The sequence below is a fragment of the Chelonia mydas genome, chromosome 18, assembly GCF_015237465.2.
Source record: "Chelonia mydas isolate rCheMyd1 chromosome 18, rCheMyd1.pri.v2, whole genome shotgun sequence".
Taxonomy (NCBI): Eukaryota; Metazoa; Chordata; order Testudines; family Cheloniidae; genus Chelonia; species Chelonia mydas.
Genome location: NC_051258.2, coordinates 22344650 through 22369619, shown reverse-complemented (window position 1 = coordinate 22369619; position 24970 = coordinate 22344650). Strand labels below are relative to the sequence as shown.

Genomic DNA, 24970 nt, shown 5'->3' with positions numbered 1-24970 from the left:
GGAACAGTGCAGGGAGCACACACTGTAACCCAATGAACTCCCCCTAAAAGGCAAAGCTGGAGAGCGAGAGGCAGCTGCCAGCAGGTCTCACCAGGGCAGGGAGACCAAACGAAATGTCAGTGCCAAGCTGCAGCAAAATGGCAAATTCCACAGCAGAAATGCTGAAAGTCTTGGCATCTCGAAAGTGCCAAACCCTGTGGCCACAGAATAGCAGAGTCCATAGGGCCTTAACTGAGATGAATGGGGTCATTCACGTCCCCAGAGCCCTTGTTTCAGGGTGCCTGCAGATTTGGGCAGAACAACTGCATCGGTTACATTTGGTTCATGTTTCCAAGGGTCTCTGTGCAACTAAAAGGGCTAATGAGGCTTTTATTTTATTAAAGGGTCAGAAAGAGAAAACCCTGCCACGTGGCAATATATTAGCATCATAGTAAATGTACAGAATGTTCTGATGTAGGCTACCATGTGACCATTCCTTAAACGCCTGAAAAGCACGCCGTAATACGCCACGAATGGGTCACAGCAGCCATACAATACACCTAAACCGGCGCACATTAACTATGGCACAGAAACCTGTCCATTTACAGAAATGGAAATGATCCACTGGGTTATCCAATCCATCTTCCTGAGATACAGGATTGCTGCCTTCACTGTCTCCTCCAGCCATAGGTGCTGGAACCAGAGATGGGGGTGGGGGGAGCTTCCACACTCCCTGGCTGGAAGTGATCCCATCACGTACAGGGTTTACAGTGTGGTCCAATGGCTCTCAGCCCCCCACTATATACATTGTTCCAGTGCCCTAGCCCTACAGATAGGGTTAAGATCACTATTCTACAACCCAACAGACCTCACCGGTAAGCTGTATTTCTTCATATTCAGCCTAAAATTTCCCTTCCTTCCCTTCAATCTAGTATGCATACCTCTGTCCTCTTGGATCACCTCAAACAATTTCTCTGTGGTGGTTCAAATTAGTAGACTGGAGTTGATAAACTTCCCTTACCTAATGGAGCAAAGCAGAGTGGGAGGGAGGAGAACGGCACAGAGAGTGTGACAAAAGGGGATTGATGGGAACGTGGGTGTGGCATCTGATGCTTTTGGGAAAAGTACAACTGCTTTTTGCCCTCTCATTTCAAAGTCTGTTTTTCTAGCCTCAGATCAGCCTTACAGGCAACGGAGGTAGACAGGGCGACTGTACTCCCCGTGGGGGGAGTGGTCCATAACATGCAGCCACATATTGGCCTATTTGGTTATAACTTCACAAAAGAAAATACGAATAATGGAAACAAAGGCTCATATTTCCCAGTCCTTGTGGCAACACCCATCTGCAGTCTCTCAGCTCCACATCAGCAGAACAGAAACGTAAAAGGATGCCTCCTTCATATGTCAGATTTGGACATTTCACGATTTTGCTCAGTAAGCTGGAAAGAAACAACTTCTCAGTGACCATGTGTTTATCATCTCCAGCGACGTCGGGCACTAGGCTCTGAGCACCCACCCACCTGCTTCGCTGCTCTGCCGTCACTGGCACAATCAGTGGCCTTTTCTCAGAATACAAAGCTCTAACTGGTGATGTGTAAGTTGAAAGCAACCTGCAAACAGTTGGTTAATTTCTACAAAATAGTTTCATCCTTGACATCTCCCCTGGAGGCTGGTCCCCTTTCTTCTGCCAACAGTATGAAATGCGTAATATTTATCTGGTGCCTTAATGAGAAAAATGTGACTTTCTGATATTTTAATGTTTTCCTAGATAACATCAAAAGACTTGAGACTCAATAAAGCCTTATCACCCATGGAGCATTTGATCCAATTAAACACACTGTTGTGTCTGACATCAACAGAGAGACTTACAACTGTCACAACTCTTAGCATATCAAGTGAAAGTTAATTCCCAACTGCATTACTCTGAATTTGCAGCTTCTTGAGGCTGTGAAGAACTGATATGGGGGTGGAGGGAGTATTGAGAGATCCACATTCAGCCATGGAAGTTACTGTGATTTTTGAAAAGATCAGATTTAAAAAGCGCACACAACAGCAGCAAGTTTCTTAGCCTGCAAGCTCTTCAGGGCAGAGATTGTCTTTGTTGTGGGTTTGTAAAGCGCCTGGTGCCATGGGACCTGGCCCATGACTGGGTACCTAGGCACTACAGTAATACACACAACAGTAATACTGACCGCAGACAGAGCTCAATATCTGGATTAATTCCGTAGAGCTCGGTTTCCAATAGATCCAAATTCTGAAACCCAAAGAACCGAGAAGCACGCTGCTACTGCCACCATGTTTCTTGCAAGTCTCCCCTTTGCTACCGCCACACCGTACCCACTGTTGGGTTGTTATCAGTGTTAGTCACACCCAGTGAAATTCACCACCATGCAGGAAGTCAGCACAAGGCTAGGGACCTCTACACAGGGCTGAATTTCACCCTTTGAGAGCATTTAATATCTGTGCTGCAGAGCGAATTCAAGTCAGATGGTGAGACGGAGACTGGCTTAAGATTCAGCTTCATAACTTCCATAGCTCTACAGCTTGACTGCAGCACAAGACGACAGTTAATTTCCCACTCTTTCTTCTAATGACAGTATCATTTTCTCGGGAATGCATGGTTATGAAGCGGAAAGGGGCTTTGGTCTGTATCTCCTAAGTCCCTTGTTTTGAATCTCTTTTGATGGACAAATACAAAAAATTAGCCATTTTCTTGCTGTCCTGACTCCAGAACTCTCAGAGGCTTGGGGAAGGATCCAAATCTGGAAAGTTGCTCTCTTTGTAGGGCACCACGAGAAGCCCTTTACTGGTTAGCTATCCTAGCAATGGTAGTCAAGTCCCTCCCGGCTCAAGTGCTAGAATGCTTCAGGAGAAAACAGTTAATTCCATAATTCCTTAAATCTGAGCTAACGCAAGGGCCCCTTTAAGGAATCAGTGAAAGACAGTTATAACGTATAACCACAGCAGAGTGTGCATATGAACAGCATGTGTTTCTGTGAAATACACAAACTACTGGGTTAGCAAATTATTTCTCATTCCACACAAAGATAAAGTCTGTTTATTACATACACCAAACGCTGTTCTTAAGCATAAAAATCAGCCTCTGGAGTCAGCTCTTCATCTTCTGACAAACAGTTTGTTGTACAAATCAATTTGTATTCACTACATCTGAATAGCAGGTCCTCCATTATGCACAGTTCCCTTCAATCAAAGTTTCCTTACTGTGTCCCTGACATACAAACAGTTACGGTGTTGCAAAACTCTATTCCCAACTCAAGATTCTATGTGCATGTTTACAAAGCAACGAGAGTATAATTTAATTTATAGATAGAGATACCATTTTTACGGTAAACGTTACACTTTCTAAACCATTCATTGCATAAAAGCCTGTTTATCCACATTTCTGACACACTGCACGCCGTATCCTGGAATCTATGCATCGTGATCACTCCTGGCTAATCATAGGAGAATGGAGAATAACTCAGATGCTTAACTCCAATCATCAGCATTCAAATTTCAGAGCCAGATTTCTTGGAGAAAAAACATTGCAAATAAATAACCTCAATATAAGTGTTTTGGTTTTTTTAATCATCTGTGTTTTGAAGGTCATTAAAATGCAACAAGCAGCCGCAGCCACTCTCCCTGTATGTTACATTTCTGATGCACACAATATATTGGTAAAGTGTGAGAATATCATTAAAGGTTAATTATGAGCAACTTAAAGGTTATTTTTGCATATCTCACCTCCTGGACAAAAGCTGCTTCTTCATTACCATACTAGAATATAAATTAAGCTGTAAAGCATTTAAAATGCCACAAAGTCGTTAATTTTATTAGCATGTTAAATACCATGAACAAATACGAGTTTTCTTGGTCCTTCTGCAATTTTCAGACTTTCCCTGGAGAACAGCTTTTCTCTGTAAACTCGATGAGTTTCTAATACTGGGAAAGAGAAACCCTCTCCTTGGTTTTTCAAATGTTCCCATTTCTTTATTATATGTTTTAATCCGAGAGGATTAAATGCTTAAAAAGAGTCAGAGATCTAGTTCTAGCTGTCAAGTTTCACCATCGTTCATAATATAAGGAGAAGTCTCCTCACACTCATCTCTATCACTCTTTTCAATCTCACCGGGTCAGAAACAGCCAATGTCTTATTCAGCTGAGGTCTACTGAATCCCTGATAACTAGGGCCCTACTAAATTCACAGCCATGAAAAATGCATCACGGATGGTGAAATCGGGTCTCCCACCGTGAAATCTGGTCTTGTGTGCTTTTACCCTGTACTATACAGATTTCATGGGGGAGATCAGCCTCTCTCAAATTGGGGGTCCTGATGCAAAAGGAAGTTGTAGGGGAGTCAAGACACTTTTAGGGGGATCATGGTATTGCCACCCTTACTTCTGCACTGATTTCAGAGCTGGGCGCCCAGAGAGCGGCAGCTGTTGGCCGGCTGCCCAGCTCTGAAGGTAGCACCCTGCCAGCAGCAGTGCAGAAGTCAGGGTGGCAATGCCATACCAGGCCGTCCTTCCTTCTGCACTAAACCTGCTGGCGGTAGCTCTGCCTTCAGCGCTGGGCTCCCAGCCAGCAGCCGCCACTCCCCAGCTGCTCAGCTCTGCAGACAACACGGCCACCAGCAGCAGCGCAGAAGTAAGGGTATCCGTTCTGCAACCCCCCACCCCTCAATAACCTTGTGACCCCCCCCGCACCCCCACATCTCCCTTTCGGGTCAGGACCCCTACATTTACAACACCATGAAATTTCAGATTTAAACAGCTGAAATCATGAAATTTACTATTTTTAAAATCCTATGACCATGAAATGGACCAAAATGGACCATGAATTTGGTAGGGCCCTAGTGAGAATACACACATCATACACAGCAGCCTTTGAAATCTTGCCAAGTTCTTACCCCCATATTATTTGATCTATGTAGAATCAGAATCAGTCCAAGTTCTGAATTTCAGTTTTGCCCAAATGTAACCGTATAATTTTTTCATTGACATCTATTGATGGAAGAGCTTACCAAGCCTCAGTGAAAGCAGACACCAGTTTACTGAATAATTTATTGCTACATTTGGTCAGAGAATCTCTTTTTCTGATGATTCCACATTTTCTAGGGTTCTCCATTTCCAAAGGAAGGATGGGGTTGAAACTGCAGAGCTGCTTGCTACAGATAATATTGACAGGCTGCCGCGCCCATCCACACCAGCATGGTGTCTGGGCTCCGACTCGCTGCCTATGTGCAGAGGCAGACAGGGACTAAGGGCATTGCTGTTGGAGTGGGCCTTTGTGGGGACTGCAAAGCAGCACAAGAACATGAGCCTCCATGGCTTGGTATCCTGGAGGATTCCAGACCAGGAGGACAGCAGGCTGGACCAAACAGCTTTTCCCTCTTCTAAACGTAATGACCCAGCCAAGCCCATAAGTGGCTGCCTGGGTTTTTTGGGATACAACCCACCCCACTTGCTCCCACTGAAGAAGTCATCAGGTAGAGGACACAACATGGGGCCCAACCCTTATGTTTTCCTCTGGGATAAAGTGTCTCTGTCTCTGCAATATTAGAGAAACAGGAGGTATAAGCTGAGGATGGGTGAAGTTAATATTCTGTTTCTGAACTGTAAAAACACACTCATGAGCAGCTGTACCCATTAATTCGTATGAAAAGGAAAGTGAACTGCCTTACACAGCACTTCAGACAAAGACTAAAATATCAGCATTTGCACCAATTAAATCCCATCCTTTTAGGATACATAGATATCTTATTATCCTGCTAAGTTTGCAGGTATGGTCTATAACAACAATGCCATTCTTCTGAGTTACTAGTTAAATATTAAATAAAACAAGCTCTCCGGTAGCACAAGCTCTCACCTGCTGTCTAGCTGAATAATTCATGGCAAACATATTTGAATGAAATAGTTGAAGACAATGAACTGATCTGGGTCAGGAATCCTGACTGCTCTAGCAATTCTGCTATTAGGTCATTTTAAAACAAAAGAGATGAGCTGTTGAAAGGATTAATTATTGGCTTTTCAACTCTTCTGGACCACGGTGGCTAAAAATCATTACAAATCAATGGCTATTAAACCATCTCAGTACAGTTTATCCTCTTCAAGGGAAAAAAAGCTGGAAATACAAAGAACAATATGAAAAAAGGGTCAAGATCTTAAAAGTATAAGATGAGCAGTGCCGTATTAAGCAGGGATGGTGTCAAGCACCATCACAAGTTCAAAAGAAGTTGACTGCACACATTTCATGAGCTACACAGAGATATGCAGTTTGTGCAGTTTCATAAAATAAAAACAAAAATTCTAGCAGCACAAGCAGAAAAGCAGATTTTACAGCCTATGTAGGTGGGTGGGGCAAGAACTGATTTGAGGAAAGGCTGACAACCTCAACCCCTTTTACACATGCTAGGTGTAGGAGAGAATACAGCTCTTTATAGCCCTAGCTAATGTATTTAAGAGGCTTTAGCTATTTTCCAACAATATTTTGATGAGCAATAACCAGAGCAGGACTTTGGATACAAAGCTACACATTTTAACCTCTGTTTCCTTCTCACCCCTTCCTAGATATCTCACCTCTATGCCACCGTGTGCCCTTACAAAACCACACATGCTAAATTGCTTGTACAATGAACTATATTTTCTTGCTGCTTAGGAAAGTCACTAAGGGGAAAAACCACCCATGTTGTAAAAGATACAAAAAGAAAGGACTCCGTGCAATGCAGCAAATGAAGAGTTCAAAAGCAGATTTTCCCAGCAACTGCTGGAGAGTGAGACAAACTCACAATCGGCATCTCTGCCCACGTGGAGAAGAACCACTCATTAAGAGTAAGAGGGAGCCCTCCTCTGAATAATACATTAGGTTTCACACTTCTCTTAGGATTTTTCAGAGTGGTAACACTTGCATCGTTCCTGGCCACTACATATCTTTGAAGTTCTTAATAAATCAACTCAAATACCAGACTGTGTGTTTGGGGATCTCCGCTCCATGGGCAAAGAATGGGGCCACATTATACTGCATCTCAGTATCAAACACAAAACAGCTATGTGAATGCAATGCAAAGGTGGAACTTAGAACTGATTTGGATTTCCATCAGGAAATTCACTTTGTGCACAATTTAAATTTTCTGTGGGAAAATTGCACTTCTTCCTTGGAAAATCATTTGCAGTTCATAGATACTAAGGTCAGAAGGGACCATTATGATCATCTAAGTCCGACCTCCTGCACAATGCAGGCCACAGAATCTCACCCACCCACTCCTGCGAAAAACCTCTCACCTATGTCTGAGCTATTGAAGTCCTCAAATTGTGGTTTAAAGACTTCAAGGAGCAGAGAATCCTCCAGCAAGTGACCCGTGCTCCATGCTACAGAGGAAGGCGAAAAACCTCCAGGGCCTCTTCCAATCTGCCCTGGAGGAAAATCTCTTCCCGACCCCAAATATGGCGATCAGCTAAACCCTGAGCATATGGGCAAGATTCACCAGCCAGATACCCAGGGAAAGAATTCTCTAAGTTCTGCAGCTCCCCCGCCCCCACTTCCCAGCATCCTGCTAAGCAGGCTGTTGGGGAGCCCAGGGAGCATATTTCAACTTAGAAAACACTGAAACATCCCAGCTGGGAGCATGTTTTGGTGTTTCCAAAATATTGCAGAAATTTAGAACCAGGTAAAATTTCAAGTTTTTGGTTTTTTCATCCCAGTTTGGGATGGAAAAATTTCCCAAAATCTCAGAAGTGTTCACAGAACTGAAAAACCATTTTCCAGCCAGCTGCAGGGGAAATAGCAAGCATTCAATGTCAGGAAATTCCAAAAGTTGTTTCCATAATTGACTCAGGAGCCACCAATGCTGGCCAGTAAATTAGTGCAGAATGCCACTGGCTTGTTATTACGTGGTCCTATGTGCCAAGAGTGCATTATACTAATGTTTTGTGGCCTATCCTGGCTGCCAACTGGTCTCTGGAATTTAAAGTGGTAATTTGGCTGCATATAGACCTGCCTACAGGGTCTGAGATCTTCCTGCCTGAGAAGCCACCTCTCACCCTCTGCCATACTGCTCCAGCTGCAATCAGTGGAAGCAGCCAAGTTAAGAGCCCCCTAATTAATAAATTGAGAGGGCCAGTGGCAGAGTGTTTTGCATGAAGGACCCTGTGCACTCTAATTGTTATGTGATTAGCTCTGCTGTGTATTGAGGTTTTCACAATAAAAACCAATTTAAAAAATAAACAATGTTAAAGTAGAAACCACACTTTTTTTATTTAAAAATAATCAACTCAGCTAATTGAGAAAATTTCACCATATACCCAGTGCAATAAAATACAAGCTCTTCAGCACAGACTGAACTGGAGAGCTGTGCTTCCAAGGTAATGACCTTAACACTGTAAATTAATTCTAAAGCACAATTGTTTTCAATCTTCATTTAAAACCAACCTTAGTTAATCTTGCTTTTAATGACATAGGAAATGGAAATTCCCATAATAAAATAAGTTATGAATATTTATTACTCTATTTTTACCTGAAAATTGAATAATTCATCAATTAACTTTACGATTAATTATTCAATACAAAATTAATATACTGCAAAATTCTAACATCTTTAGAACCCCATGGCACTTTCTGATAAAAACTAATAGCAGAAATATAATGTGATTATGTAATGTGTGTATATATGGGGTATGTGTAACCACACACACACACACACACACATGCAGTAGCCTGTCTACACTACCCGCCGGATAGTGATCATCTATTGAGGATCGATTTATCTCGTCTAGTGTCGACGTGATAAATCGATCCCTGATCGCTCTGCAGTCAACTCCGGAACTCCATCACTGCAAGAGGTGGAAGCGGAGTCGACGGGGGAGCAGTGGCCGTTGATCCCGCGCCGCGAGGACGCGAAGTAAGTGATTCTAAGTCGATCTAAGATATGTCGACTTCAGCTACGCTATTCTCGTAGCTGAAGTTGCGTATCTTAGATCTATCCCCACCCCCAATGTAGACCAGGCTGGCTAAGGTTGCTTTCTTGCCTTGCCTCTAAATATAGGAACGGACTTGGGAGCCAGGGACTATGTACCCTGGATAAGCCACACTCCTCCCCTGGGGAATTTGGCTGCTTGTCCCTGGGGCAACATATAGACATTTCAAAAATTCACAAACTCACAACAAAATCGTAACTAAGGAAAGTTCTAAGACACAAAATGTTCATTAAGCTAGAATGAAGGTCAAGGGAAAAAATAGGACTTCAATCAAAACCAACCTTAAACACTCAGGAAACTGAGAGATTAGGTTAGACTGAATGAAATTGGGACATTCACAGTTAGAGGACTCATCCTTAGCTCTGTCCTCAGAGCAATGCTCTGAGAAAAAGCAGAAACCCTGAGACAGCCCTATCAATCGGTACCAAAGAGCTTCATCTCTTTAGTAACCAGTAAAGCAAGAGTCCCGTCCTCTTAGTCCTATAGCAGTTGTGCTGATTCCTGCCCTCTTTGAATATTTTTCTGTGGCTTCTACATGCTGTAATGTTATAAATTATTAGCGCTACAAATCACTTAATGAGGGCCATCGTTTCCCACTTTTCTTTGAGATTCCAACAATTATCCATGTGCCACAGGCTCAGAGCTAGCGCATCTGCAAAGAGATATCAAAGCACTTACAGGAAAAGAGACGATGGCTAGGCGGCAACAGAGCGCTAGAGATGTGCGTGCACAGAGCCAGTTAAAAGCCAATGTTCTGCCATGCACACGCAAGTTGGACAAGTACAGTCAGTATCTTCTCCACCTTCAAGACAGGAGAGGCTACAGACTGCAGGTTCCTCCAAACCATTATGAAAACAAAGATGCCAAAGGAAAGATGCATCCGATGAAGTGAGCTGAAGCCCACAAAAGCTTATGCTCAAATAAATTTGTTAGTCTGTATCGGCAAAAAGAAAAGGAGTACTTGTGGCACCTTAGAGACTAACACAGCTGCTCCTCTGAAACCTTACAAAGAGTGTGTGGAAGGAAGGAAGCTGTTCTCTGTACAGCTTTGTGCACTATATAAAAGTGTGAAATAAAAATCCAGCCCTCAACTACTTCTGAACAGTCGGAAATTATAAATTGTTCATGTGCGCATGCATGTAGGTGAGAAATGCACATTCTCCATTTCCAACAACACTTTACAAACCAGACCAGACCTTATTTAATGTATTTATTTGTTATGAACTGAGTCTTGCAAACTTTGTGATTTATGAGGTCAGAATTTATCAATAGGAAACACTACACACTCTACTGTCCTTGTCTATTAAATGAAAAGCTATGCTTGTTTTCCTAACTCAGCAGAGGGAAATTAAAATGCTAAAAATAAACCAGCAGGTAGCAAAAGTAAAACTAAATTACCACAAATAGATAGTGACACTGTATGTAAATTGCTATTGATTTGTACGAGTACATTGTAACTGAACATTTTTAGTTTCAGAAATATTAATCACTGCCAAGTCTCACTGCCTAGAAATGCCAGATGCCACCTTCCTAGGCTGCGAATCTCCAACTGGGATTTCCCCCTTCCTTCTCCCCCCCGCCCTTTCATTAGTGCAGAGTACAGCTCACCACAGTGCCAACAGTTTATAAGGAAATGCTTTTTAAAAAAAACAAAAACCTCAGCTCATAGTTTTGTGAGTACCAGAGTCAAAGCACAATTGTTTTGTATTATCCCTGAGCCTGCCCTCCCTCCACACTCCCAGTCACGTCCCAATATCAGAATGTCTTTCAGGTGGTAGTAATGAAAATAAGACTTGAAATGGCAAGATGCCACACAAAGAGGGCAAAGAAAGATTGGAGGGGCAATTTTCCAACTTGCAGGGCCTTAACGGAACACTCAGCTCCCAAAGGAACGTTCACATCGGTACTTCAGCAAGTAACTGGCTGTTGTAGGTGCCTGAAATGTTCATTTAAGTGTCCATATATGGGACATTCACATCTTCTAAAGATGCTTAGATTGAGAAATCAGGGCTTGTCTGTCCGGAATTGTGCCTCAGTCAAGCAGTTTGGTGTCTACTATTTCTTTGCAATCCAGCTGTGTGATCCATGGCTTCTTGGAAATGACTGTGCTCTCTGGGCTTGCCAACAAGGGGGTGAAGCAACATCTAGGAGCTAATGAGTGAAATCTCCACTCAGGACCAGGACTGTGTGGCACTGAAAGGACTACACAAGAATGCAAATCCCACTACAGCCATGTTCCTTCAGGATTATCAGAGTCTCAGCAAGGGAAATCCTCAACATGATAGTCAGCAGAGCTAGCAAAAGGAAGTGCCTTTAATTCAGGCTGTTCATCCAAGACCCGTCCTTTCTAGCCTTCAGTCGTTAGGCTTCTGCATGCTAGGAACTTAAATATCTAGAGAGACACAGAAAGAGGCAGATTGTTTCCAGAGGAAGGAGTGCCCCTCTTAATTCCCAATCAATGTCTTTGTTCATAGAAAACACACCAAGGTGCAATGATAAGGCATGCGTGGCCAATGAGGAAGAAAAGTAGGTTTGTGTAGAATACTCGGGGGGGGGGGGGGGGGGGGGGGAAATATTCAAAGCACAGCTCCTTCTCACGTGAACTTGTGTATACCACTTCCAAGCTCAACGAGACCTGGCGTTAGCGTTGAGTTTCAGCAGCCTGCTTATTTAAATCATACATTCTCTCTCATGGGCTGGAGGGGCAGCGAGAAACCCAACTCCTGCAGAAGTGAAATGGCCAAGTATACACTGTATAACTGAATAGCAAACTTTGCCAGATCTTTTAAACTGGCTCTGAAATTAATTTTCGGCTTTTGCTACAATGGCATATTCTCAGACTGCCAAAGTGATCACTTGGAATGTGGAGCCATTCAGGCAAGTTTGAGACTTTGCCAATGATTGTAGGTTTTATATCATAAAAAGAATTTGCAAGACATGCTAACAAAATACTCCAGCATTGCACTATGTAACCAGGATATGACCATATTAACTGCACAGTTTGAGGAATGTGTTTATTGAAGGACTTCTCTACACAGGGACACTCGGGAAAATTAATCCAAATTCACTAAAGGTGAGAATTTAAAGTGGATTCATCAAATTGCATTAAAACCTGTGTGGACACACTCATTCAGAATTAAAGCGGCCTTAATTTGGTTAAACTAGGAAGACATTTGCAGGATCCCAGTACTAGTTGTGCTATAATGGCTGTAATTTCATTATGTATCACCTGGTTTATCTCTGTAGCCCATTTTAACATCCGGGCCGGAATTTGCAGAAATACTCTAGGTTTCATTCATGGCCACTGTCCATGCTGAGTTCTGGAGGTACCTAACAGAATATCTGAACACACAGATCAGCACAGGATCAGTCATATTGTCTTTGAAAAATTAAGTACAGTGTTAAGAACAAAGGTTACCGGCAGTTAAAACAGGACTACCTGAAATCATCCTCTCTGCAGTCCTCACCTGTCAGGCAGCTCTAGTTCCGTCAGGAAACTCTAATTTGATGGAACTTGATTTTTCTAATTTATGTGACCACAATCCAATCTAAGGTGCAGTAATCTGCTAACACACACTCGTCGTTCACGGTTTCACTTAATTCACAAGAGACTGGAGACTCAGAGCGAAGGTTTCTTGAAGAATCTGTATTTTATATTGCTGTGCTGAAAAGTTCATGCACATTTTCAAATCCTGGCCACATCTAGGACTTAAAAGTCCAAGATAAAGACAAACGGAGATACCTGTACTCTGAAAATCCTCTTCTTGTAAGCTTAGGTCAGACTCTTCTTTCTGTTTAATCACTTTCATTGATTTTTATGTTATAAAAAAGACAAAATAAGTAATATCAAGCAAAGACAATATGGATAACATAATGCTATGAAATGTAGCATGAAAGAGATAAATAACCCTGCATCAAAGCACAAATGTAGAAGGTAAAATCTGTATTTATCCATTGCAGGAAGAGACACGATTTAATTCTCAATAATCGAATTGCAGTCCTTATAGAGAAACTGGGATCTAGTGGACTGAACAGCTAACTCCAGTGCATGGAGCCTGGGTCTACAACTCCTGCGATTCTAATCCCAATTCTACTGATGTCTCTTTGGTTTTAGCCTGTGGTAAGTCATTTAGCCTCGCTGTGCCTCAGTTTCCTCATGTTGGAAACAAAGGTAATACTAAGAGCTGGTTGGGAACTTTTGAACTACACTTTTTTTCATGGAAATGAAAACTTTTCACGAAATCATGTCAGTTCTGGGTTTAGGAAAGTTCTGTTAGGATGAAATTTTGGTCAAAATCAGAGAGAGAAAGAGACTGTCTGAGAACAGTCAACAGCCTAGTGGTCAGGCAGATGCACATTCGAGTCACTGGTCTAAATCAGAGCAAAGACTTAACTTCGGTCTCCCACATCCCACATGAGCACCCTAACCACGAGGCTATAAAGTCAGTCTTCTACACACTCTCTCTTCCCCTTCCCTCCCCCTATCCCCCCCTCATTGGAGCTCTTCTGCTTTGTATAAATATTCATTGAACCATAGGGAAGAGAGAGATTGACTCTTATAATCTGGTCGTAGGGGCACTTACCTGGGATGTAGGAGACCCAAGTTCAAGTTCTTGCTCCAAATCAGGAAGAGCTACTGGTTGCAACAAACCTTTCATTGGGATGGTTTCGCAGGTGAGGCGTGGGATCCCTGGTCAACAGCCGAGACTCACCCCAGAACAGCCAATAGCTCAGTATCTAGGACACTCACCAGGGACGTGAGAGATTTGAAGCCGGTGGTGTTATGAGGATTAAAGTTTTTAAACGTGCTTTGAAAATGAAAAGCACTAGAAAAAACAGTTTTAGAATGTATTGAGGGAGAAACCAAGATTGTTTGTGTCTGGAAAATCCACTGTGACACTGAAAACCAGGATGCCTTTTACAATGAAAATAATAATTTTATTCCACTTCCTATGGGAATGTTTAGTAATTTTCCATGATTTGCATTTAAATCTAGAAGCATCAAAGATTTTATTAGTGCTACATTACAGTAGAACTTTATTAATTCTCACTAATGACTAGAAGATCCATTGTGGATTAGTTGGCAAATTAACAAGTAAGCAAGCAAATATGATTACAAGAAAACATCAAGGTTACTACATCACCAAATGTACTTTGTTAATTTATGTTGATACATTGTTTAGTTTTAATTAATTAGTTATAATAATCTCCAGTATGTTTATTAGCATATTTTGCAAAAACAACAAACTCTTAGTTACACAAAACCAAATAACTACAGTGCTGTCCGACATTTAATCTTTATTGACCAGGGGAAAGTCACTTTACCATGAGATTTGTGAAATTCATTGATTCATACGTTCAAAGAAACGTCCAGTGTCTCTATGACTCTTTGGAAGATTTCTCGTTGCTTCTTCAGTCATTAGGATTCTGTTAATAGACATGCATAAGGCACTTTCTTACCCACAGGTTACAGAGATCGCATACAAACATTAGGACATCCGTGCTCATCATTTCTTTGTAAACACGGGAACTCAGTTGTTTTAACTTATTAATACCCTCATTATAGATAAATTCACTGAATTATTAAATGGAAAATATTAAGCCACGTTGAAACTCCAGGCACGTAGATATGGCCTGAAACCCGTAGCCACCCTCTCTTCTGCCAGCCTGTATATTAGTGCAGTAGAATTATTCTATTCAACACATTTCAGCCAGAGCAAACGCCCCAGCCCTGAAAGAAGTGTTAGGTTTCCGTTATAAACACGCCCTTCATTCTAGTGTCAGACAGCAGAGCTGTGCTACCCAGTGAAAAGGAAAGGGGAGACAAACTGGCACTGCACCTTCCTAAATCATTCACATGCACGTTTCAAATTACCTCTGCACATTCCCTTGAGAACACACAGCGTTAGTTGGAGCCAACTCTGCAAAGGGTCTCATCTCTGCCATTCACAACATCCCATTATCGACCTTTCAGGATGAATAGTAGTTCGCAATTAGCTCCTGTCATGTGACATTATTGTATTGTAATGAAATATTGTCATCAATATTCAACACACAAGAGCCTCACCCTATGATCTTGAACTCCAGCCTTCAGATACACCACTGAAGGTGACATCATGGCTAAGGACCTGCAGAGGACACCAAGTTACTCTCTTCTTGATGCACACATGCCCCAGGCTGCAGTTTGGACCCTGCACTCCACGCTTCTCATCGGGAAAATATCCAACAGAGACAACTTTTTGTGGAAAGAAAACTACTTTTGCAGAAGAGCCCCTTTCCCTATACATTTAATATTACCACATGGCTGCCTCCCACTAAAGAAACAGCACCCCATTACTGAATCACCCTCTTTACAATTAGGATGCAATAAGGACTATTTGTATTGTTAGACCATCAGAAAGCAGCACAGATAAGGGTCAACCCCTTCCTGAAACTCTTATACCCAACATCTCTATGAGCGCCAACTTCAGCGATTCATTTCATAGCGATGCCTCAGCTCACACTACATATCATTTTATTAAGAAACTCTATAAGTGTCAGTGGTGCAATTCATTTTTATTAATTTCCTAAGATGAAATTAGCAGCACCTGTAGCAGCAAACAAAGAATGGGGAATGTTCTGGTTCAGTGCTGGATCGATGTCATTAATTCTTTAATACCAAGAGACCTGTTTGTATGAACTCAGCATTTAACTGCACCAATTAATTTCAATATTAAAAAAATTTCAAAATGAACTCAACAACTAATTTAAGAAGGTCCTTGAACAGCCGTTGCAACTTTCCTCCTCATGGGACATTATGCTTTCAAGTATAAATACACAGGAGCAGGATATTGTAATATTAATAGGAAAATTGCTATTTTCATGCATTGCCTTTAGCAAACTAAACAAACCCTTAAAGTCTTAAAAACATTTCTACAAACACATGCATATTTCTGATGTATTTAATGGTGCTGTATATATCCCCTGACTCTGCTTAATACGCTTTCTGACCACTCAACAGGCTGAGCTGGCAAAGGCTCAATGAGACATCTTTCTGCATTAATTCTATAACTTAAGCTCCCAGGTCAGAAAACAGCCTTTCCAAATGCAATCATTTTACCTATTGTTCTGAAGCCAATGAGTGGAGTCAGACAAATGGTTCACACAGCCCCAAGAAAAAGGTGGAAGCACCAGAGACTGCAGATTAAGATGCCTGTCACTAGTGATCAAATATAGACCCCCACCCAGGCTGGAGAGGTGTGGGGCACTCTTCACCCCGAGGGAGCACCATGTAACCCCCATATTCATCATTCATAATTGTTATATTGCAAATAAAGCATGCCATGTAAGGTACCATGGGAAAGATTATGACCTGCTGAAACCCATTGTTCCATCTAAATATGTTCATCATTAATACATATGAAGGTATGAGAATTGTGTAGTTTGATTGTCACTAAAATATGCAGTGGGTTTGGGAAGTGCCCAGGTACTAGCTCCCCGAAAGACAATAGCAAGGAAAGTAACCAACGCCCCGGCAGGTGTCAAAAACCATCGACAGCCATTGTCCAGCAAGGGAGCTACAATGCAATGACTCACCTGCACAAGGCCACACCAGGGGAATTGCTCAGCCTGGCCTGGGTACTCAGCAATGCCCCCAGACATGCCTGGATTTGTGTTCTCCAAGCACATGGACTGAAGGTATGAAACAGAACACCAGGGCCCCATGCTTGGCCTTTTCTCCTGCCCCCACCTATGCTGCAAGCAACAAGGACCCTAAAGATTCCAACAGAGGGGACCAGCCCAGGTTTCAAGGGAGAAACCTTTGTCCTATGAACTGCAATATCCAGTGGGGTGAGAAAAACTGCTTAATCTAGATGTTACCCAGTCTTATAGGGTTGAGAGTTTAGACTACGTGCTTATATTTTAATAACCACTCTGACTTTTTGCCCATCACTTAAAATCTATCTTCTATGATCAGTAAACTTGTTTTACTGTTTATCTTTACCAGTGCGTTTGCCTGAATTGCTTGGTAAATCTGCTCAGATTTAGGCTGGTGTATAGCCACTTTCCACTGATGAAGTGGTGAACCAATTAATAAACTTGCATTGCTCAAGAAAGGGTCTTGAGCAGTGCAAGACGGCATATTCCTGAGGTACAAGGCTAGGAGCTGGTGGGATTTGGCTGGTGCCTTTCTCTGTGAGATTCATGAGTGGCTCTGGGAGCATTCATGCAATCCAGCTGGGTGTGTGGGGCTCCACATGCATTTGTACTGAGTGATAACAGCACTGAGGGGGGTTTGCTGCTTGTCACTAGCAAAGCACTGAGAGAGACAGCCCAGACTGGAGAGTTAAGGGGGCGCAGCGGTCCCACAGTCACAGGCTGCACCCCAGGGATCCCATCACAGTGTTCAGGTTCTTTCTGCCAAGGAACTTTAGGTGAACTATCAGCCGTTGTAGGAATACATTTGAGTCTGATGGAACTGGGCGCCCCACCTGTAAAAGCAACAGCACATGAAATTTCTCACCTCTCAATCCTCACACACACCCCATTTTGATAACGATTAATGAAGAACTTGTTTAATAATGTACGAGGATGTTAAGGCAGCTTGAATGCTCGAGAAGTGGGGGGTGGAGAGTGTCCTAAGTTTAACAGAGTTGGCTTCTAACTTCCCAAAGAAAGCCACCCTTCTCTGTTCTTTAACTGCTTTTCTACCATCCTCCTTTGTCTAAATCCTCCCCTCAACTGTGATCTATTAAATATTCAGCGAGTTAATTTGTACTATTTGTTACGGTCAATAACCATTCTTGTATCTTACTATAATTTCTGCCCCTACTAATTACAAAGGAATATGATGCCAAACCAAGCAACAAACTATCAAAGATTCATCTTGTGCTGTGTCTGCTGTTACCTCTCTCTGCATTTGCATTTCTTGGGGATATAACCAATGGGAGATGGAAGAGGCGCACTCTGGCTTTACAGTATGCTCTTGTCTGCATTAAGCATTGTTGGGCTGCTCTCCAGGCAGTGGTTAGCACATTGAACTTCAGAGACTAGAAGTGGAAGGGCCTCACTTCCACTTACTCCGGCATCCTCCCAGAAAAAGCACCGGAGTTCCTTGTATTATCTGGAGGCAGGTCTTGCCTGAACATAGTTCATTATTCCTCCAAAAATGTGTTCTGACACCAGTGACCCAACAGCCTAGTTGTGAACAGGTGTGAAAATGAACTGGGTTTCTCCCAACTATACAGCAAGAAAAACAGAACTTCAGCACGTCCTGCTGAGCTAAACCTCTTGTGACTAATAAACCCTTGCTCCATTCATTGGCAGTCAGAAAGATGCTGTAATTTAGAAAAAGCAAAAATTTGGTTTTAGATAACACCCCAGAACTTTATACACTTTCCTTAAGCACAATTTCCTTTTCTTGTTTTCAGTCGCAAGTAGTGTAATTTCATGTCTCTTAACATAATAAAATGATCATCAGGATTCCACATCAGGAAAACATCTGCAGTCTTTAATTTATTGTATCAGTTCCCAGAGGGTAGCAGAAGTTAAACATTTATGGCAGTTAGAAGAATATATGACATTTACTGCTTAATAAACTGCAAACATGCCTGTTAATTTGGCTTTTTGGGATCTCCTTGCCGCCAGACACTTAACCCCAACAAGAAACATGCCAAAATACAAACAAACTTAGAGTCTGCGTTTTAAACAGGAAAAGTGCAAGGGATTATTTTTTATTTTTTTTTTTAGTTTCTAGCTAACAGATTAGTGACAGTAGGGAGCATTGTCAAGATAAATAGCCTACAACCCTCACTCAACAAAGCCTTTTAAATGCATTCATCTGAAAGGATACAATTAAATGTTAAATCATCAGGTTAAAACTTTTACCTGTCAAGATTGCAGGTGGTCTGTTTTTAATCAATCTGATTTCATTCAATAAAACACTCATTAAGTCAATTAATGAGACTTCAGTGTCACAAGCTATCAAGCATGACTTGGAGTTTTCACTTTGTGCCCAATGAATTGATTACCAAGTCAAGTCATCAGTGAAAATAAATCAATGTACATTTTCACAAGCTGCAATATTAGCAATGTTACCTTGTTTTAGGGGAAGTCGTTAGCCATTCTTCATGCTTTTCAAATGTTATTAAATAAGCTGCAATTTCCTGAAAAAGAAAAATGTGCAAAAAAGAATTAACTTGCATACTAGTTTTGGAGACTTGAAAGTTTCACAGAACAGAACTTCTCTAAATCTGCTCCACCCTCAAGTAGGATACTTTCAATCCTGCCTCCGCTGCTAGATCCTTGACTTTAAATCCAGTTTGAAAAGTCTTCTTTGTACCACTTGGCACGCTACAATGATGAAAGCCTTTGGCTGGAAAGGGCAAGTCTATAGTGAGGACCAAAATATTTCAGCCTTTAAACAGAAAACATAAGAAAGTGCTTCCTACCCCAAATGCCATTCATTTAAAAACAGAAGCAGGCAACAGGTCTTCACTTAGTCACACTCACAACACTCTGTGTTAGGGAGGCCTCTGCCATGGACAGAGCCATCTTTTAAATCTTTCACCCAGGCAGGAGAAGTTGGGTTTTGTCAGCTTGGATTCTAAGCCCCAAGCCCCCAAAGCCAAACTGTGTAAAGATTAAAAGGAAAAAGGAGAAATACATTAAACGGTTCCCACCACAGAGAAAGCACTGATAACTTCATCTACTGTGCAGTTCCTCCGAGCTCTGCGCTAAGTCAGAAAGGTTAAGGGCATGATGGTGAAAGCATGGGCACCTGAAGGTAAATTAAATATTTATACACACAACATCACTGCAGATAGAATTACATATTTATTAATAATTTCCATGAACAGCCAGTGGGTGACATCACCGTAAGTCATTGCTCCCACTTGCAGGCATGATACGGCCCATTACTTCCAGATGAGAACTGATTTGCTCACAGGAAATTGGCAGAGTCTGTAAGTTAAATTAAGATAGTGCTGGTTTATGTGTTTCATAAACCTCAAATTACTACAAAAACACCAAATCAACTTCCTTAAGCCTGATAAAAAAGCTGCTGAATAGGAATTATGTATCAGTTTTCAATTCGAAGACTCAAAACTCCAACTCTGGGGCAGTGCTGTGCAGATGTGCATTTTATGGAGAGGAAGACACTAGACCTAGCTCACAGCATCTCTTATATAGCACTGGATTAGTCACTCCCCACCTTCAGATGTGACACACCAGTCCATTCCTCTCCTGTTTTGTCAGAACATAGGAATTGCCATATTGGGTCAAACCAGGGGTCCATCAATGCAGGGGAAGGTGTAAGAAACCCACTAGTGGACAATTATGCAATACCCTTCCCATAGAAGACATTTCTTCATAACCTTGTCAGTTAGTAGATGGTTCATGTCTCGGAAATAGGTTTTATCTTAGCATGCCTGATAAAATTTTGGATCATCTCACTGTCTTATAAGTATCTAATACTTTTTAGAATCTTGCTTAGCTCTTGAATTCTATATCTTGTGAGTGAGAGTTCAACAGGCTGATTGTGCAATGTGTAAAACAATCTCCTTTTATTTTTAAATCTGTTGCTCGCAAAACGCAGGCTATTCTTGCCATTGGTCAGGTGACTGAGCAGGGAAGATATTAACACGATGATTTAGGAAGGGAAGAGGAGTTTCTGGGCAGCCCTGAAGAGGGGGCAGGTTCACAGCCTCGGCCCAACAGAGGATGTTACAGACGACAGCAAGGAATGACGCATTCTGTGGGGGAATATGCTGGGCACCACTTCATCCTTCATGACTTACAACTGTAGTGTTCTGGCAGGAGCAACACTAGAGCGAGCATTAGAACTGCTGAGTGTGCAGACTCACTATGGGGACCTGCATGTGGCCAGACAACCCTCCAGAAAGAGCCTGTCATGCTCTAACCCAGGACAAAAGCCGCTCCTCCTCTAAAGTGCCACAAGTCCTCCTTTTCTTTTTGCGGATACAGACTAACACGGCTGCTGCTCTGAATCCTCCACAGGTATTACTCCAGCAGAAAAGACTGCACCAGTCCCATTCATTCGGCTTTCACCCAGACAGAGCACGTCCCACCCTAAGCACATCACGCCATGATGCACATTCCAGTGCCTTCCCATCATTGCCACTCCCAGCAGATAGCAGAACTCCTCCTCATATATCAGTGTCATTAAACCATCCAGAGAGCGATCCAGCCACTGTGGAACAATTCCACCCTAAAGAGGCAAGCGCTCTAGAGAGATTTGTAGAAATACAGCAATTAGTGATTGCTCCTGAGCTAAAGTAGAAGATGGCAGAAGTCCCATTTCCCACAAACTGGCTGTAGCACTCTGCTTCTCGGCATACGTCAAAATTATGTCTGAATATCTAAGACCGTCTAGACTCCTACAGACCGACAAGGTGGGTGAGGTAATATTTTTATTGGACCAACTTCTGTTGGTGAGAGAGAGAGTCTTTCGAGGTACTCAGAGCTCTTCTTTGTTTGGGAAAGATACTCAGGGTGTCACAGCAAAACACAAGGTGGAACAGATTGTTTAGCATAAGTAGTTAACACATATTTCAAGAGACCATTCAGCATGCCCCACATTACCGTTGTAAAAATTTCCAAGAACTTGAGAGAGAAAAACACAAACTGCTCCAATACAGGAGGCTGTGCATGAAAGCAGCTTTGCTTTAGCATTTCTTCACCAGTGTCTCATGTCTATAGCCTCTACCTCCCACTATTTGCATTAGAACTGTTAGAATTTTCATAGAATTGTGTGCAATGTTATTCCCAGTGTGCAGAATAGAAACAGGACCACTGTTACCTACACATGATTTTACAGCAAGTCTTGCAGTATTTGGTGTGTTTCTTAAAGCCCCAGCTCCTGGAATCATGTGAATGAGAGAGAATCTTAGCATTCATTTCAAATATAAAAATAATATTTTGGCCCACATGCTTGGGTTTGGAAATACTGCACGACACAAGTACATCACCAAAAGAGGGAAGCTATGTCTGGCAGGGACAGTGGGGGTGCACCACCCCGGTGAGGGAGGATCCAGCCTCTCCCAGATGTGAGCTGCTGCCCAACCACCAGCAGGCATGGAGACTACCAAACATGGAGCCCAGCCTGGGTTGGGACTGTAATGGAAGTTAATAGAGCAGCAATGACTCAGATTCGCAGAGGGCTAGTGAGGTGGGGAAGGCACATTTCCAACAGGAGAGGGAAAAGGGCCTGGTGTTGGAATGGGGCTAACAGGGTTCGCTCTGATGAATATATTCTCCCTCAGCACAGTTTTATGGGGTAGGTATAACTCCTAAGGGTTAATTTTCTGATTGGGGTGGTGCAGAAGGGTGACATGACTCACCCAAGACAGAACCAAGTTTAGAATTCAGAAGATGCTTGCATCCTGTCCTGGACTCAGGCCACAACTCTCTCTCACAATCCCCACAATACATTTCTTATTTCATACAAATTAAACCAGTTTCCCCACACAAATTTGCAGTGCAGGATACTGCATATCCCAATGCATGAACAGCTTCAGGAGTAAGTCAGCTGCTGGACTGAGGGTCAGGAGAACTGCGTTCCGCTCCCAGCTCCAAAACTGACTTGCTGTGTCACTCTGGGCAAGTCGAAAAGGAGTACTTGTGGCACCTTAGAGACTAACCAATCTATCTGAGCATAAGCTTTCGTGCGCTACAGCTCACTTCATCGGATGCATACTGTGGAAAGTGTAGAAGATCTTTTTATACACACAAAGCATGAAAAAATGGATGTTTACCACTACAAAAGGTTTTCTCTCTCCCCACCCCACTCTCCTGCTGGTAATAGCTTATCTAAAGTGATCACTCTCCTTACAATGTGTATGATAATCAAGTTGGGCCATGTCCAGCACAAATCCAGGTTTCCCCCCCCCCACACACACACACACAAACCCACTCTCCTGAAGCCGTCACCTTCAGCCCCCAACTAAAACCCCTCCAACGCATTATTAAGGATCTACAACCTATCCTGAAGGATGACCCAACATTCTCACAAATCTTGGGAGACAGGCCAGTCCTTGCCTACAGACAGCCCCCCAACCTGAAGCAAATACTCACCAGCAACCACATACCACACAACAGAACCACTAACCCAGGAACCTATCCTTGCAACAAAGCCCGTTGCCAACCGTGCCCACATATCTATTCAGGGGACACCATCACAGGGCCTAATAACATCAGCCACACTATCAGAGGCTCATTCACCTGCACATCCACCAATGTGATCTATGCCATCATGTGCCAGCAATGCCCCTCTGCCATGTACATTGGGCAAACTGGACAGTCTCTACATAAAAGAATAAATGGACACAAATCAGATGTCAAGAATTATAACATTCATAAACCAGTCGGAGAACACTTCAATCTCTCTGGTCACGCGATTACAGACATGCAAGTTGCGATATTACAACAAAAAAACTTCAAATCCAGACTCCAGCGAGAGACTGCTAAATTGGAATTCATTTGCAAATTGGAATAGAGACTGGGAGTGGCTAAGTCATTATGCAAGGTAACCTATTTCCCCTTGTTTTTTCCTACTCTCCTCCCCCCCCCGCCCAGACGTTCTTGTTAAACCCTGGATTTGTGCTGGAAATGGCCCACCTTGATTATCATACACATTGTAAGGAGAGTGGTCACTTTAGATAAGTTATTACCAGCAGGAGAGTGGGGTGGGGGGAGGTATTTTTTCATGCTGTGTGTGTATAAAAAGATCTTCTACACTTTCCACAGGATGCATCCGATGAAGTGAGCTGTAGCTCACGAAAGCTTATGCTCAAATAAATTGGTTAGTCTCTAAGGTGCCACAAGTACTCCTTTTCTTTTTGCGAATACAGACTAACACGGCTGTTACTCTGAAATCTGGGCAAGTCGTCTTTCTTCAACTGTGAATTGGGAGTAACAATGCCACATGCCTGTTTCTGAAGAGCAATGTGGACCAAAAGCGCTATCTGTGTGAGGTATTGTTATATGGGATCCCAGTCAGAGCCTCTCATTCTACAGCAGCCACTTGTTGCTTAACGTGGGTGCCCATTTCAGCTTGGTGAGATGGAAGCATGGGCATTGGCAACAGGGCAAGGAAGTCCAGCTGCCATTTTTAGCACGTCACCTGTGCTGTCAATATTCAAAGAGAAAAACAGCAGCACCCAGACAATATCTGTCCCTAATATTGACATTGCAGGGCATACTCCCCTCAAAGTAACCCGCAGGATTCTCTGATGGGAAGGAGGCCAGTGCTAACAAAGTAACAAACCCAGCTCAGAACATACTTCATGGTGTCTGGGAAACCGATAGGGCTGGTGTGTAAAGTGAGCTAGAATGAACAAGGCAAAAGAACATGAAGGCAAAGACACTTTATCTTTGCATCATTTAATCTCCACGGCTTGGATTCAAATCCCAACCAGCCACAAGAACATTTTTATTTTAGCTTTTTGTTATAAATTATGTCAATGCCTCTCTGCTTGCTGATTGATAGGCTGCACTGCATGAGAGACTGTTTAATTCAGCACAGAGCTGTATCCTGGGTATAACTACAGTACCGGTAAAGGCTCAAACCACTCAATTCAGGTCAGGCTGCAGAAAAAGCTGCAAATGTCTTTTCAGAGATATTCTAATGATCACTGCTGTTCCTGCCAGCCTAATACAGGATGTGCTACAACAAGTTTAGAGGGATATTTTTTACTCCTGTTTCTTTAAATTATATTGGCAGCATTAGGAAAGGGACTCATGATGATTCACACAGAACGAAGACGTGACCAGCACATGCAGGTTCATAAATCCCCACTCTGATTGGAGCCAAGTTAGAAAAAAAAAAAATCTAACCAAAGCACAAGAGCCAGCGACTCAGACTCCAGCAAAGGTTAGGCTGTTACCTGCCATAAATCCAACCGGCCACTAGGTGTCAAGCTGGATCTACCATAAACACACCCAGGAGAACATTTCCTTGTGGGTAAATAAGGGGAGTCTTAAAGATAGTTGCTCTGAAGTAACAAGAACTCTCATGACTC

The 24970-nt window shown here is 42.6% G+C and overlaps 1 protein-coding gene across 2 annotated transcripts in view; it reads right to left on the bottom strand.

Moving 5' to 3' along the window:
- CAMTA1 (calmodulin binding transcription activator 1) overlaps positions 1–24970 on the bottom strand; it is a 913014-nt gene that overhangs the window by 655114 nt on the left and 232930 nt on the right. For both annotated transcript variants that reach the window (XM_043531564.1, XM_043531565.1), the window contains exon 3: positions 19029–19096. In XM_043531564.1, the coding sequence (XP_043387499.1) occupies positions 19029–19096 (68 nt within the window). The remainder of the gene's footprint in view (positions 1–19028; positions 19097–24970) is intronic.